Below are 12,166 nucleotides of genomic sequence, written 5' to 3'. Positions count from 1 at the left end.
TCTTGGTGAGATGAGAAATTATGCCCATGTGCCAACAACTGTACAGTAAACCATTAACCTCCCAATTAAAAAAAATAAGAAAAAAATCAAAAAAGTGTGTGGAGGGCAAATGCTCAGTGAAAGAGCACAGGACTTGAATGTGTGAGGTCCCATGTTTAATCTCCAGTATAAATATAGTATAACATATAACATTATGGTTATATGGTTTCTGTATCTCTCATAAAAATAAAATAAATCTTGGGAGTTGGGTGGTACTGCAGCAGGTTAAGCGCATGTGGCGCAAAGCGCAAGGACTGGCGTAAGGATCTTGGTTCGAGCCCCCCGGCTCCCCACCTTCAGGGGAGTAGCTTCACAGGCAGTGAAATAGGTCTGCAGGTGTCTGTCTTTCTCTCCCCCTCTCTGTCTTCCCCTCCTCTCTCCATTTCTCTCTGTCCTAACAACGACGACATCAATAACAACAACAATAATAACTACAACAATAATAAAATAAAACAAGGGCAACACAAGGGAAAATAAATAAATATAAAAATTTTAAATAAAATAAATATTAAGAAAGTGTGGATGGATAACACATGCCATGACCCTAGGAACATCATGATAATAACGACTCATCCAAGGAGCAAGCATAGAACAACCTCTACTTTTCAGAACCCATAAAACATTATTTAAGTTGTCAAATAAGAGTCTGTAATGATGTAAAAGCCTGCCCTCGAAAGCTAGAAAGCTAGTGCACTTTCCTCTCAAGGCCCCTTTCTCACCTCCAAATATACACATGATTTTGAATGAGGTGACTTATCTGCTTCCCCAACCCACAATAGAAGAAAATCCCCGAACCAATCAGAAGAAGCAGGCTGCTCCAGTCACACACAGAGTTGCAAAAAAAGCCAGCTGACTGCTGGGAAAAACATAAGAGGCAGAAAAGAAAGCACAAGGGTAATGAAAACCCAAAAGTCTGGGCCATTTATCATGGAGGTTCAGGGTCTGGCATGCCTCCTCCTACCTGAGGCTCTACAGCTGCTGGCAGAGGATAAGAAGTGATATTTATAATAACCCAGGTCATTAAGAAAAGGGCAAAGTAAGCTCAGTGTTGTCTATTCCAGAAGGTAGGAATTTGTAGTATACATTTTGGAAATTCGTCTTTAAAAATATACATATTCCCGGGAGTTGGGCTGTAGCACAGAGGGTTGAGTGCATGTGGTACAAAGCACAGTGACCAGCGTAAGGATCCGGGTTGGAGCCTCCAGTTCCCCACCTGCAGGGGAGTCACTTCACAGGTGGTGAAGCAGGTCTGCAGGTGTCTATCTCTCCCCCTCTCTGTCCTGTCCAACAACAATGACATCAACAACAACAATAATAACTACAATAAAACAACAAGGGTGACAAAAGGGAATAAATGAACATTTAAAAATTATATGCATATACAGACACATATACATATATACCTATTCCGTGGTCCAGGAGGTGGTGTAGTGGATAAAGCATTGAATTGTCAACCATGAGGTCCTGAGCTCAATCTCTGGCAGCCCATATACCAGAGTGATGTCTGGTTCTTTCTCTCCTCCTATCTTTCTCATGAATAAATAAATAAATTCTCTATATATACATACTGGTAGGTGTGGGGAATCTCTTATGAGACATATTCTATTCAGGGCCTGGTACATGATGAGAGACCTAATTTGAGGGTGAGAGTGTTTTGCAGACGCCTATCTTGGTGAGATGAGAAAGAGTACCCATTGCTAACAACTGTGCTATAAACCATTAACTTCCCAATAAAATGTTTTTTTTAATTTCCACTAAAGTTATTTAAAACTTGTTCCAAAGAATTCCCAAGTTGCTGTGTTCAAGTAAAAACACACCTTATTTCCTCCTTATGTCCACTGCTCCCTGAGGTAACCTGTGGTGAGGAGACTCTCTTGCACGCTGCTCAACGTTTTGACTGCCACAGTCCTGACAGGGATTCTTCACACTGTCTTTTGCCTACCTGTCACCCAGAAGACACTGTTGTACTTTCTTATCTGTGGATTCCATATAAGGAAAGCAATATCTCCACTGAATATATATTGCTCAGACTGCGTGTGCCTCCCCTCCCCTAATTTAACAGATATTTTGACCTAACCCCTTAGGTAAAAGTGTTTCCTGTCTCCCAGGTAGGAAAGATTGATTTAATGCATCACACAGAGAATGAAAAGGGCATAATCCTCTAAGTGACTGGGCTGGATTCTTCATTGATTCTAGAAGTCAGGTTCCTCCATCTGCCTTCCATGCTATTGAAAAGAAGGTATATATCTATCTTACTAGTGAAAGATAGAAACTGGCTGGGGTTGTGGAACCACCTGCCAATGTTCATGTCCAGCAGAGAAACAATTACAGAAGCCAGAATTCCTTCTGCACCCCAAAAAGAATTTTGGTCCATACCCCCAGAGGAGGGAAAACTATAGAGGGAGAAGACTCTGGACCTCAGTTCCACCAGGACCCAAAACATCTGTCACCAGGAATCTTTTGTTTTTATACCATTTCTGAAAAGGAAATGAATTAGGAAAACACCAGAGGAAGTCAGGCACTATTTTGCTTATCTGAGAAAGAAGAGGAAAATGGAAGTACACTTGGAAGTAGCAATAGATGTAGGTGTGACTTAGAAAGGAAGTAAAGGCAGGACCATAGAAAAAATGGGCAAAATATATATAATTAAATATAGATATAGATGTAGATGTCGGTATAGATATAAAGTCAACCCTTATCTGTGATCTATTGCAATTTCCACTGGAGAGTGATGGGGGCACAGAACTCTGGTGGTGGGAGCAGAGTGGAGTTATACACCTATTATAGTTTTGTAAATCATCAATAAAAATTTTCCAAAATAAAAGAAGATATCTATGTAGTTCATCTTTGTGCAGTATTTACCTATAGCGGAAACTGGAGCCCTTGCTGCAGAGCAGGGTTTTGGGCTTGGATTTGGGTTCTTCAGAAAGTCTGAAGAAAGCATGATATTCCACACAAGTCTTCCAGAAAGCCTTGCAAGCATCTCGGCTGGCCATGGTGAACTCCAAGGTATCCTTGCACAACACCTGTATCAACCAATTTCCATCAAGCAAAACATCCTTCTAGAATATCAAAGAGTTTCAAATACCAGCTCATTCCAAATTGTTGGTCCAGGGGCCCCCACAGCTTCTGAGTTTGCCACTTGGCTCCCTGCAGACTTTACACCTCCTGAAACCAAATGATTGGCAATCTTCCGAGGAATAGACAGGGCCACTGCTCAAACACAGAGCCCTCTCTCAGAAGCAACTCGTGTTTTGCACACTTCCCTCTCCTCAAATGCTTCCCCCCACCACCACCTCCACTCCTTAGCCAGGGATAATTTTATGAAGTTGTAAATTATGTTAAAATGAACATCAAAGAGCATCCTTTCAAGGTGACAAGAAGTTATAAAGGACCAACAGAAAGGGAGAGGGAGAAGGAGATTTCCGTCCTGACGTCAGGCTTTATAGAGTGATTACATGCAAAGGAGTCTATTTAATGCACCGGTTGGAAACACTCCTTTCTCTTTATATTGTGTTGTTTGGTGGTGCTCTGTATTGCTCATCTAGCATATTCTAATATCTTTAGGGGAGCTTAGCCTTCTAGAGCCTTCAACTTTTCACCATCCTCCAACTCACTGTATACCCCCAATAATCCAAAGCCACATGGCATTAATGCAGCCCTGTTTCGAGAAGCTCTGCCACCCCCACCCCTACTATCACCCCCACACACATTCCTTCTTGGGTTCCCAGATGCAACCTTAGGTCTCTCCAGAACTTTCACTCTAGATACAGTATTCTGAACTGTTCACATTTACAGAAGGTCAGCATCCAGAGAATGAACGCCAGCCTACTGATCTTCTGTAGGTCAAAAATAAGTTGACATACTTTTTTCTTCATTTCCTTTACAAACATGAAAGAACCTCCTTTCTACCCCTTTTGTCTCACCCACTACAATGCAGTCTTGACCAATGAGTGCTTCTTCATATATATATACTTACCCACCACATCCTGCTTGGGCATAAAGTAGGTGTCTGATTATTTTTACTTAAGGGAAGAGGATAAAATGAAATCTCATAAGACAAAGCAGATAATATCAAATGAATGTGTTCATAGTCCTATATATGGTTACTTCCATTTGACTCATCAAATCCCTGAGAAACAGGGACCTGACTTTCATCCTAACCACCCCCATATTCCCATTACTTTACTCCTGTTGACTAGCACTTAGGCTTTCTTAATGTTTGTATTCAGTGAAAAAAGTGACTGAAATTCTGTTTTATTTATATAGAGGCAAAAGAGGGAACACATCACCCCTCCTCCCCAAGGTCAGTCAAGTTTGCACCATGCATATCTAAACCATTTGCAGGTACAACCAAAAAAAAAAAAAAAGCCCGAGTGAACAAGAAAGCAAATGCATTTATTACAAAGCTACTTACCAAGATGTTGGCATGAAGTTTGATAAGAAAATGCTTTCTCTTAAAACTCAGCTTGCGAATTTTAGCCCAACTGAAGGTATTGATCTTCGTGTTTCCCTTTAATAAAACAAATGGAAGATTTCTATTTGAATGCCACAAATTGGCTTATAAGATAAAGCAAACCTATTAAAAAGTGTGCATCATCAATGTGACTATTCTTTTTGGGGGAGTGAAAATATTCCTTTTTTCTTCCCTTACATCATCATCATCATCACCATCATCATCATCATCATTATTATTATTATTATGTCACCAGGGTTATCAATAGGGCTCTGTGCCTGCACAAAGACTCCACTGCTCCTGGCAGACATATTTTTTTTTAATTTTGCTTTCTTTTCTGATAGATATAGAAACAGAGAGGAAAAGAGAAGTAAAAGAGAGACACCTGTAACCCTGCTCCACTGTTCTTGAATTCCTCCCCCTGCAGGTGGGGACCCAAGGTTGAAATGCAGCTCCTTACACATGGAACCAGGTGTACTGTTCTGTGAGAACAAGCTTTATTTTCCTTAAGTCATTATTTTATTTTATTTTTTTTATTTTTTATATATTTATACATTTATTTACTTATTTATTCCCTTTTGTTGCCCTTGTTTTATTGTTGTAGTTATTATTGTTGTCGTCGTTGTTGGATAGGACAGAGAGAAATGGAGGAGGGGAAGACAGAGAGGGGGAGAGAAAGATAGACACCTGCAGACCTGCTTCACCATTGGTGAAATGACTCCCCTGCAGGTGGGGAGCCAGGGGATTGAACATGGATCCTTACGTTGGTCCTTGCACTTCGTGCCACCTGCGCTTAAAACGCTGCACTACCACCCTACTCCCCAAGTCATTTTTTTAAAGAGTGGAGCTGGGCAGACGGTAGCGTACCTGGTTAAATGCACATAGTACTAAGTTCAAGGACTCGTGCAAGAATCCAGGTTTGAGCCCCTACCTCTCCACCTTCAGGGGGATACTTCATAAGCAGCAAAGCAGGTCTGCAGATATCTATCTTTCTCTCCCTCTCTATCTCCCCTTTCTTTTTCAATTTCTCTCTGTACTATCAAATAAAATGGGAAAAAAATGGCTGCCAGGAACAGTGGGTTTGTAGTGCAGGCACAGAGGCAGACTGTGTAGGTACTGGAGATAAAATTTTACCTCCCTTGAAATTCTATTTTTACACCACACCCAGCATGAAGATGCCAGTTTCCCTCAACCACTGTTCACTGGACAGCCTTCTCCTTTCATCCCAGACCCTCTCCTCCTTTGGTGACCTCAGTTCTGCATCAGAATCTTAGAGATTTTTTTAAAACTTTGTTCCTTTGCTGTATTAATTTATGTCCCAAAGGTGAGTGAGATCATCTGATGCTCTGTTACACCATGAATGAGATGGAAGAGATTACACTAAATGAAACAAGTCAAAAGGAGAAGGTCAACACCAGGGCTGCCCTTGACCTTCCTTTCACCTTAGTCGATCCTGTTGTACTAGAGAGAAATTGCTGGTAAAGATGATAGATGGAACAGAAGACTGCTCTGCAATGCAGGCGAGAAGGAATAAACCTGGGAAAAATTTCTAACCAGGATAGAGAGGCCACTATAGAAAAAAAAGTTACTTCAGTAGCTTCTCTTTATTATATTTTATTACTGGTTTAATATTTATCTACAAAATTACAAGATAACAGGGGTACAACTCCACTCCATTCCCTCTGCCGAAGTTCTGAATCCCCAACCCCTCCATTGTAAGCTACAGCAGTTCTCCTAAGGTTTCAGATATGGGTTAACTATTATTTCTGTAATTATCTGTCTATGTTTGTATATATTTGTCCATTTTCCCCCATGGTCCCATCTTCTCTTCCTTTCCAAGTCACACATACACCCATTACTACATCCAGATGTCCCTCCTTTATTCCTCTTCTCTTTCTGTGTCCTGATGGAGTAGAAGTTCAGAGCCCTCAGGTCACCTTCTCCCTGTTATTTCTCCCCCACTGGGAGTATGGACCAAAGATGTTTATGAGGTGCAGAAGGTGGGAGGTCTGGCTTCTGTAATTGCTTCTCTACTGGACGTGGGCATTGGCAGGTTGATCCATACCCCAGCCTGTTTCTATCTTTTCCTAGTGGGGTAGGGCTCTGGAGAGGTGGGGTTCCAGGACACACTGGTGAGGTCGTGCTGCAGTAGCTTCTCTCATCTCACCCCTTTTATGTTTTCAGACTCAACAATATTTTAAAATCCTACATATTTTGTTACCTCCATGTGATCAAGCACATCAAGAAAGAGCTCCTCACTGCCTGCATCAAATTCTGCGTAGTTTTGTCTGCATTTTCTTGTCCAGCTCTACTAAGTATCCAACCTTCTATTTCACTGCTCCCAAAACACACCTTTCTTTTTTTTTTTAAAAGAGTAGAAATCTTTAGTTATTTATTTCCTTTTTGTTGCCCTTGTTGTTTTTATTGTTGTTGTAGTTATTATTGTTGTTGTTATTGATGTCGTCATTGTTCGATAGGACAGAGAGAAATGGAGAGAGGAGGGGAAGACAGAGAGGGAGAGAGAAAGAGGGACACATGCAGACCTGCTTCACTGCCTGTGAAGGGACTCCCCTGCAGGTGGGGAGCTTGGGGCTCGAACCGGGATCCTTACTCCAGTCCTTGAGCTTGGCACCAGGTGCGCTTAACCCCCTGCGCTACCGCCTGACTTCCAAAACACAACTTTCTATCCAATTCTGTATTCCCCTCTTGTCATTCTCCTTATTCTTCTCACCCAAAATGCTTCCTTTTGCATATTCAAGACTTCTAGTCATTTCTGCTAGTAGCTCTTCTAAGATATTCTATAATATCATTGCAATTATTGCTGTCTCTTAACTCCTCTGAACACTCTCAGATCACTTGGACTGTACAAACAGTTTAGTTATTTTGGATGTTTTCCATTACTTCTCCTCAATGGTAAAAAAAATCAAATATATATATATATATTACATATATATATATATATATATATATATATAGAGAGAGAGAGAGAGAGAGAGAGAGAAACATCATTCCCATCAATGTCCCCCCTACTTTTCTCCCAAAATATCTATCCTCTACATATGATCACATTTATTAGTTTGTTGTTTGTACTTGTGGTGCAAATAAGTATGATAGATGACCTGTTGATAACTTGGTATCTGGTACTGAATGCTCTATTTTTGGTCTCATCAAGTAAACTGAATATTTTCGTGGAAGGAGCCACATATTGTGATCAATGCCAGTTTCTCAACAAAATTGGCTTTTTAAAAAATGAGTCGTAGAAAGAAAAGCACATAGAATGTTCTGTTTATGTAAATATTCTTTAACTGGATGTGGAGTAAGACATAATATACCAGTTCCTAACCTTACCTAGAAAAATTCACATTGAAAGGGATCACAGCCATGATGACCTTCCTCCAGACCCTACCTAACTTCTTGCATACAGTAAGAAGTAGTCAGAAATATGGATCAAGGTGGAATGGATAAGAATTCTCTTTGTTAACAACTATGCTTCTGATTCATTGCATCTTCCATCCATCAATTTGACTCCAAATAAATTTAAGGTCAAGATCATGTTAGTGGTCTCTGTACCTGATCTGTATTGTGACTTCTGAGTTCAATTTCAATGCCCTGGGTGAGTGAAGGTTACTCCTTCTTCTTTATTTTATTATTGGACAGAGACAGTCAGAAATTGAGAGGAAGGGGGAGGGAGAGAGGGAGAGAGGCAGAGAGATACTTGCACCACTGCTTCAGCCCTTGTGAAGCTTTCGCCCTGCAGATGGGGACTGGGGGAATTGAAACTGGGTCCTTGTGTGTTGTAATATGTGCGTTCAACCAGGCGCACCACCACCACCCAGCACCTTCTTTCACTTTTCTTCCCAAAAACAGTACAGGTATTAATTGCTTAGTGGTTTTTTTTTAAAAGGGGTGGGGTGACTATTAATAGTATAGTCTTTAAAATATAGGCACAGACTCTCATATTCCCTTGATTGATGTCTAACAGACACAAAATGACCCCAATGACACTTTGTGCTGTCCCTTTCCTTCCGTCCTTCTTCACATTCCTTTGCTTTGGTACAGTCCACTATACCCAATTCAAGTTTCACCTTAGGTCCTACCTCACTGTCCTTTATCCTTAAGGTCCACCTATAAGTGAGATCATTCAGTATTGGTATTTCTCTTTCTGGCTTGTCTTACTCAACGTAATACCCTCAAATTCTGACCACAATAGTACAAAGGACATGACTTCATCATTTTTAAGAGCTTCATAGTATTCCATTGTGTATATGTACTACAACTTGCTTAGCCACTCATCTGTCATTGGACATCTGGGTTGCTCCCAAGTTTAGAATATTACAAACTGCGCCACTATGAACATTGATATGCACAGGTCTTTTTGGATATTTTTTTTCTTTGGGTAAATCATTAAGCAGGGGATTACTGGGTCATAAAGTAGGTTCATTTCTAGAGTTCTGATGAATCTCCAGACAGTTTTCCATAGAGGTGGGGACAATTTACATTCTCACTAGCAATGTAGGAGAGTCCCTTTCTTTCTATAGCCTCTCCAACAGTTGGTGTTTCTTACTCTTCTAATGTATGACATTCACACAAGTGTAAAGTGGTATCTCATTGTTGTTTTTACTTTCATTTTCCTGATCATCAGTGACTTTGAGAATTTCTCTTATATCTGTTGGCTCACTGGATATCTTCTCTGGAGTTGATTTAGCCCACATCTTCCCCTCATTTTTCAATTTTTCTCTTATTGTTAAGTTTGGTGAGTTCATTGTGTATTTTGGCTATCAGTCCTCTGTCCTTTGTATGACACATGAAGTTTTCTCCCACTCTGGAGGGCCTCTTTGCTGAGCAGTAGATGAGAAGCTTGATGTAGTCCCATTGGTCTATCTTCGATTTTGTTTTCCTTGCATGTGAATTTGAATTGTGAAGATGTTGCTAAAACTTAAATGGAAGAGACTTCTTCCTATGTTTTTCTCTAATTATTTGATGGTTTCTTGCCTAACTTCGCCTTATTTTTGACCCATTTGAAGTTACCTTTTGTATATGGTGGAATTTGGTGGTGTAGTTTCATTCTTCTGTATGTTTCAACACCACTTCTTGAATAAGCTCTCCTTTTTCTGTTTGATATTTTGGGTTCCCTTGTCAAAAATTAATTGGTCATAGATATGGGAATTTCTTTCTGGGCTCTGAATTCTGTTACTGGTCTGTGTGTCTAGTTTGGTTCCAGTACCAGGCCATTTTGATTGTAGTAGTGACTCTAGAGTATGTTTTGAGGTCAGGAAGCATAATCTCTCTATTCCTGCTCTTTTCTTTTAGGATTGTTTTGGCTGTCCTGCATATTTTCTATCTCCAGAAGACACTTATTTAACTGTCTTGATGAAGTTTAGTAGATCCTTTATAGGGATTGCGTGAAATCTGTATATGACTGTGGGTAAAATGGTCATTTTGATTATGTTAATTTTTTCGTTCCATGAGCATGGGATGTCTTTTCATTTCTTTGTATCTTTTTCTGTTTCCTTGACAAGTATCTCATGATTTTCAGCATAAAGGTCTTTCACTTCCTTTGTTAAGTTTATCCCTAGATAATTGATTGTGTTTGCTGCTATGTTGAATAGAATCAATTTCTGGATTTCTTCTTTTGGTATAGTGTTTATGTAGAGGAATGCCACTGATTTTTGTATGTTGATTTTGTAGCCTGGCACCTTACTATATTGCTTGATAATTTCCAGGAGTTTCCTAATGGATTCCTTTGGATTTTCTATGTACATTACCACATTATCTGCAAATAGTGACAGTTTGACTTCTCTTCCAATATGTATCCCTTCAGTCTCTTTCTTTTGCCTTACTACTATGGCTAGGACTTCCAATACTATATTGAATAGTAATGGAGACAATGGGCAGCCTTGTTTTGTACCTGACCACTGAGGGAATTATTTAGTACTCTGAATGTCAATCAAGTGTTCTTGAATCTGAACTTGACCCTCAAGTCTCTTAATGGCCATAGATATAAGGAGACCTAAATGACTGGAAACACTGCTGAAAAAAATAACCTCTGGCCAAGTACCGTGGATTGAGAATTAACAATGTTAAACCAGGGAGACCTTGGGTAGTTTCTAATCTAGAAATCAAAGTCCTGGAAAAAACATGAGGCAGTAAATAACAACAGTTGCTGGTAGGGTTCAGTGCCAATTCACTATCAGCTTGTACTGGGCATCTCCATACAGAGCAATAACTGAGTGGTCTGGAACACGGCTCAGTGGATAGAGTACTGGACCCACAAACATGAAGTCCTTAGTATAATCCTCTGCATCATTTGTGCCAGCATGATGCTCTGGTTCTCTCACATTCTCCTTCTCTCCCACATTAATAACTACCTCTAAAGACTAGTAACTGAATGAGAATACCAAATTTTAGACCCTTCAGGTATTTTTTGGTAGATGTTGGACAATATGAATGCACTTCATGTCACAAATGAAGGTTTCAGGATAGCAAAAAAAAAAATCCACATTTTTGTTTAGACTCTCAAAGCTTTAAAGAATCCCTTGACTTCATCTCTCCACCAATCCTGCCTGACTACTCTGTGAGCTCCTCAGAATCAAAACTGAACTACAAATGGATGAATGATGAAGAAGGAAGAGTTATTCACAAACACTTTTAACATTTTCTCCTTTTTCTTCCTTTTGTTTTGCAAAATCATTTTACTATAACAAAAATTATATGAATGTACTTTTTTATTAATCATTTTAATAGGATGTTAATGGTTTACAGTACAGTTGTTGACACATGGGTACAATTTCTTATCTCCTTGTCAGCAGTGTCTGAAAAACACTCTTACCCCCAATTTAGTGTCTTTTCCACCATCATGCACTAGGATCCCCCCCACCAATTCCCTCACTGTCCATTCCAGAGTTCTTTGATTTTATGCAATATACCAAATCGCCTCCCTATTCTAACTGGTCGTAAGATGAAGGGGTGAGAATAGGCACCCAGTTCAAGCCAAGCTAACTTCCCAAAGTGAGAGATTAAAAGAAGGGGTTGTTACCCGTAACACCAGTACTCCCATGTGAGACACAGCCAGATGGATCTGCATGCCTTCCCCATCACTGGCAGGGTGTGGCCTGATCCCATACATGTCCAGCTTCCTTGCTATATCCAGTAGAAGAATGTCTGATTCAGCTGGGCTTCTGCCACTGCAAGGGAAAAGAATTTATGAACCTAATAAATGCAGCCAGAATGACACCTCCACCATGAAATCTCCAAAGGAGCTCAGCGTTTTCTTGAGCCTGAATCTTCTCTGACTTAAGAGTTTGCTTTTTAAGAGTCTGTTCTCAGCTTTAGTGTTCCCTGTTGGCTGAAGCAGGTGCCAAGAAAGTACTTACATGTGCTTTTGATGAAAGTGCATGATCTTGCTTTCTAAACAGTCTTGATTTGGTAAGTACCGGGTTTGCGCCAGATGGCTCCTATCTGTTTCTTCATGAAAGTCTCCCAGCTCTGCTGCATGACAGAAAAGAGATGTCTTTTCTTTCAGATTATCATTGAGGAGGTAAGAAATGGAGCAGCCAACAGACCTTTTGCCTCCCAAATAACCCTTTCTCTATATTCAGTGCATCCCTCTATCATGCAACTTATGTCTTTATGTGCATTTGGGAATATAGTTGTGCAAACTGGATAAGGTTT

At 40.1% G+C, this 12,166-nt stretch overlaps 1 protein-coding gene across 1 annotated transcript in view; it reads right to left on the bottom strand.

Moving 5' to 3' along the window:
- FRMD7 (FERM domain containing 7) overlaps positions 1 to 12,166 on the bottom strand; it is a 41,341-nt gene that overhangs the window by 4,401 nt on the left and 24,774 nt on the right. The window contains exons 6-9 of the mRNA XM_060182637.1: positions 11,869 to 11,983; positions 11,532 to 11,679; positions 4,457 to 4,552; positions 2,902 to 3,065 (exon numbers count right to left, since the gene is read on the bottom strand). Of these exons, the coding sequence (XP_060038620.1) occupies positions 2,902 to 3,065; positions 4,457 to 4,552; positions 11,532 to 11,679; positions 11,869 to 11,983 (523 nt within the window). The remainder of the gene's footprint in view (positions 1 to 2,901; positions 3,066 to 4,456; positions 4,553 to 11,531; positions 11,680 to 11,868; positions 11,984 to 12,166) is intronic.

Source organism: Erinaceus europaeus, chromosome X (genome assembly GCF_950295315.1).
Source record: "Erinaceus europaeus chromosome X, mEriEur2.1, whole genome shotgun sequence".
Lineage (NCBI taxonomy): Eukaryota > Metazoa > Chordata > Mammalia > Eulipotyphla > Erinaceidae > Erinaceus > Erinaceus europaeus.
Note: the sequence above shows the minus strand (reverse complement) of the source record. Positions and strands in the feature narration are given on the sequence as shown.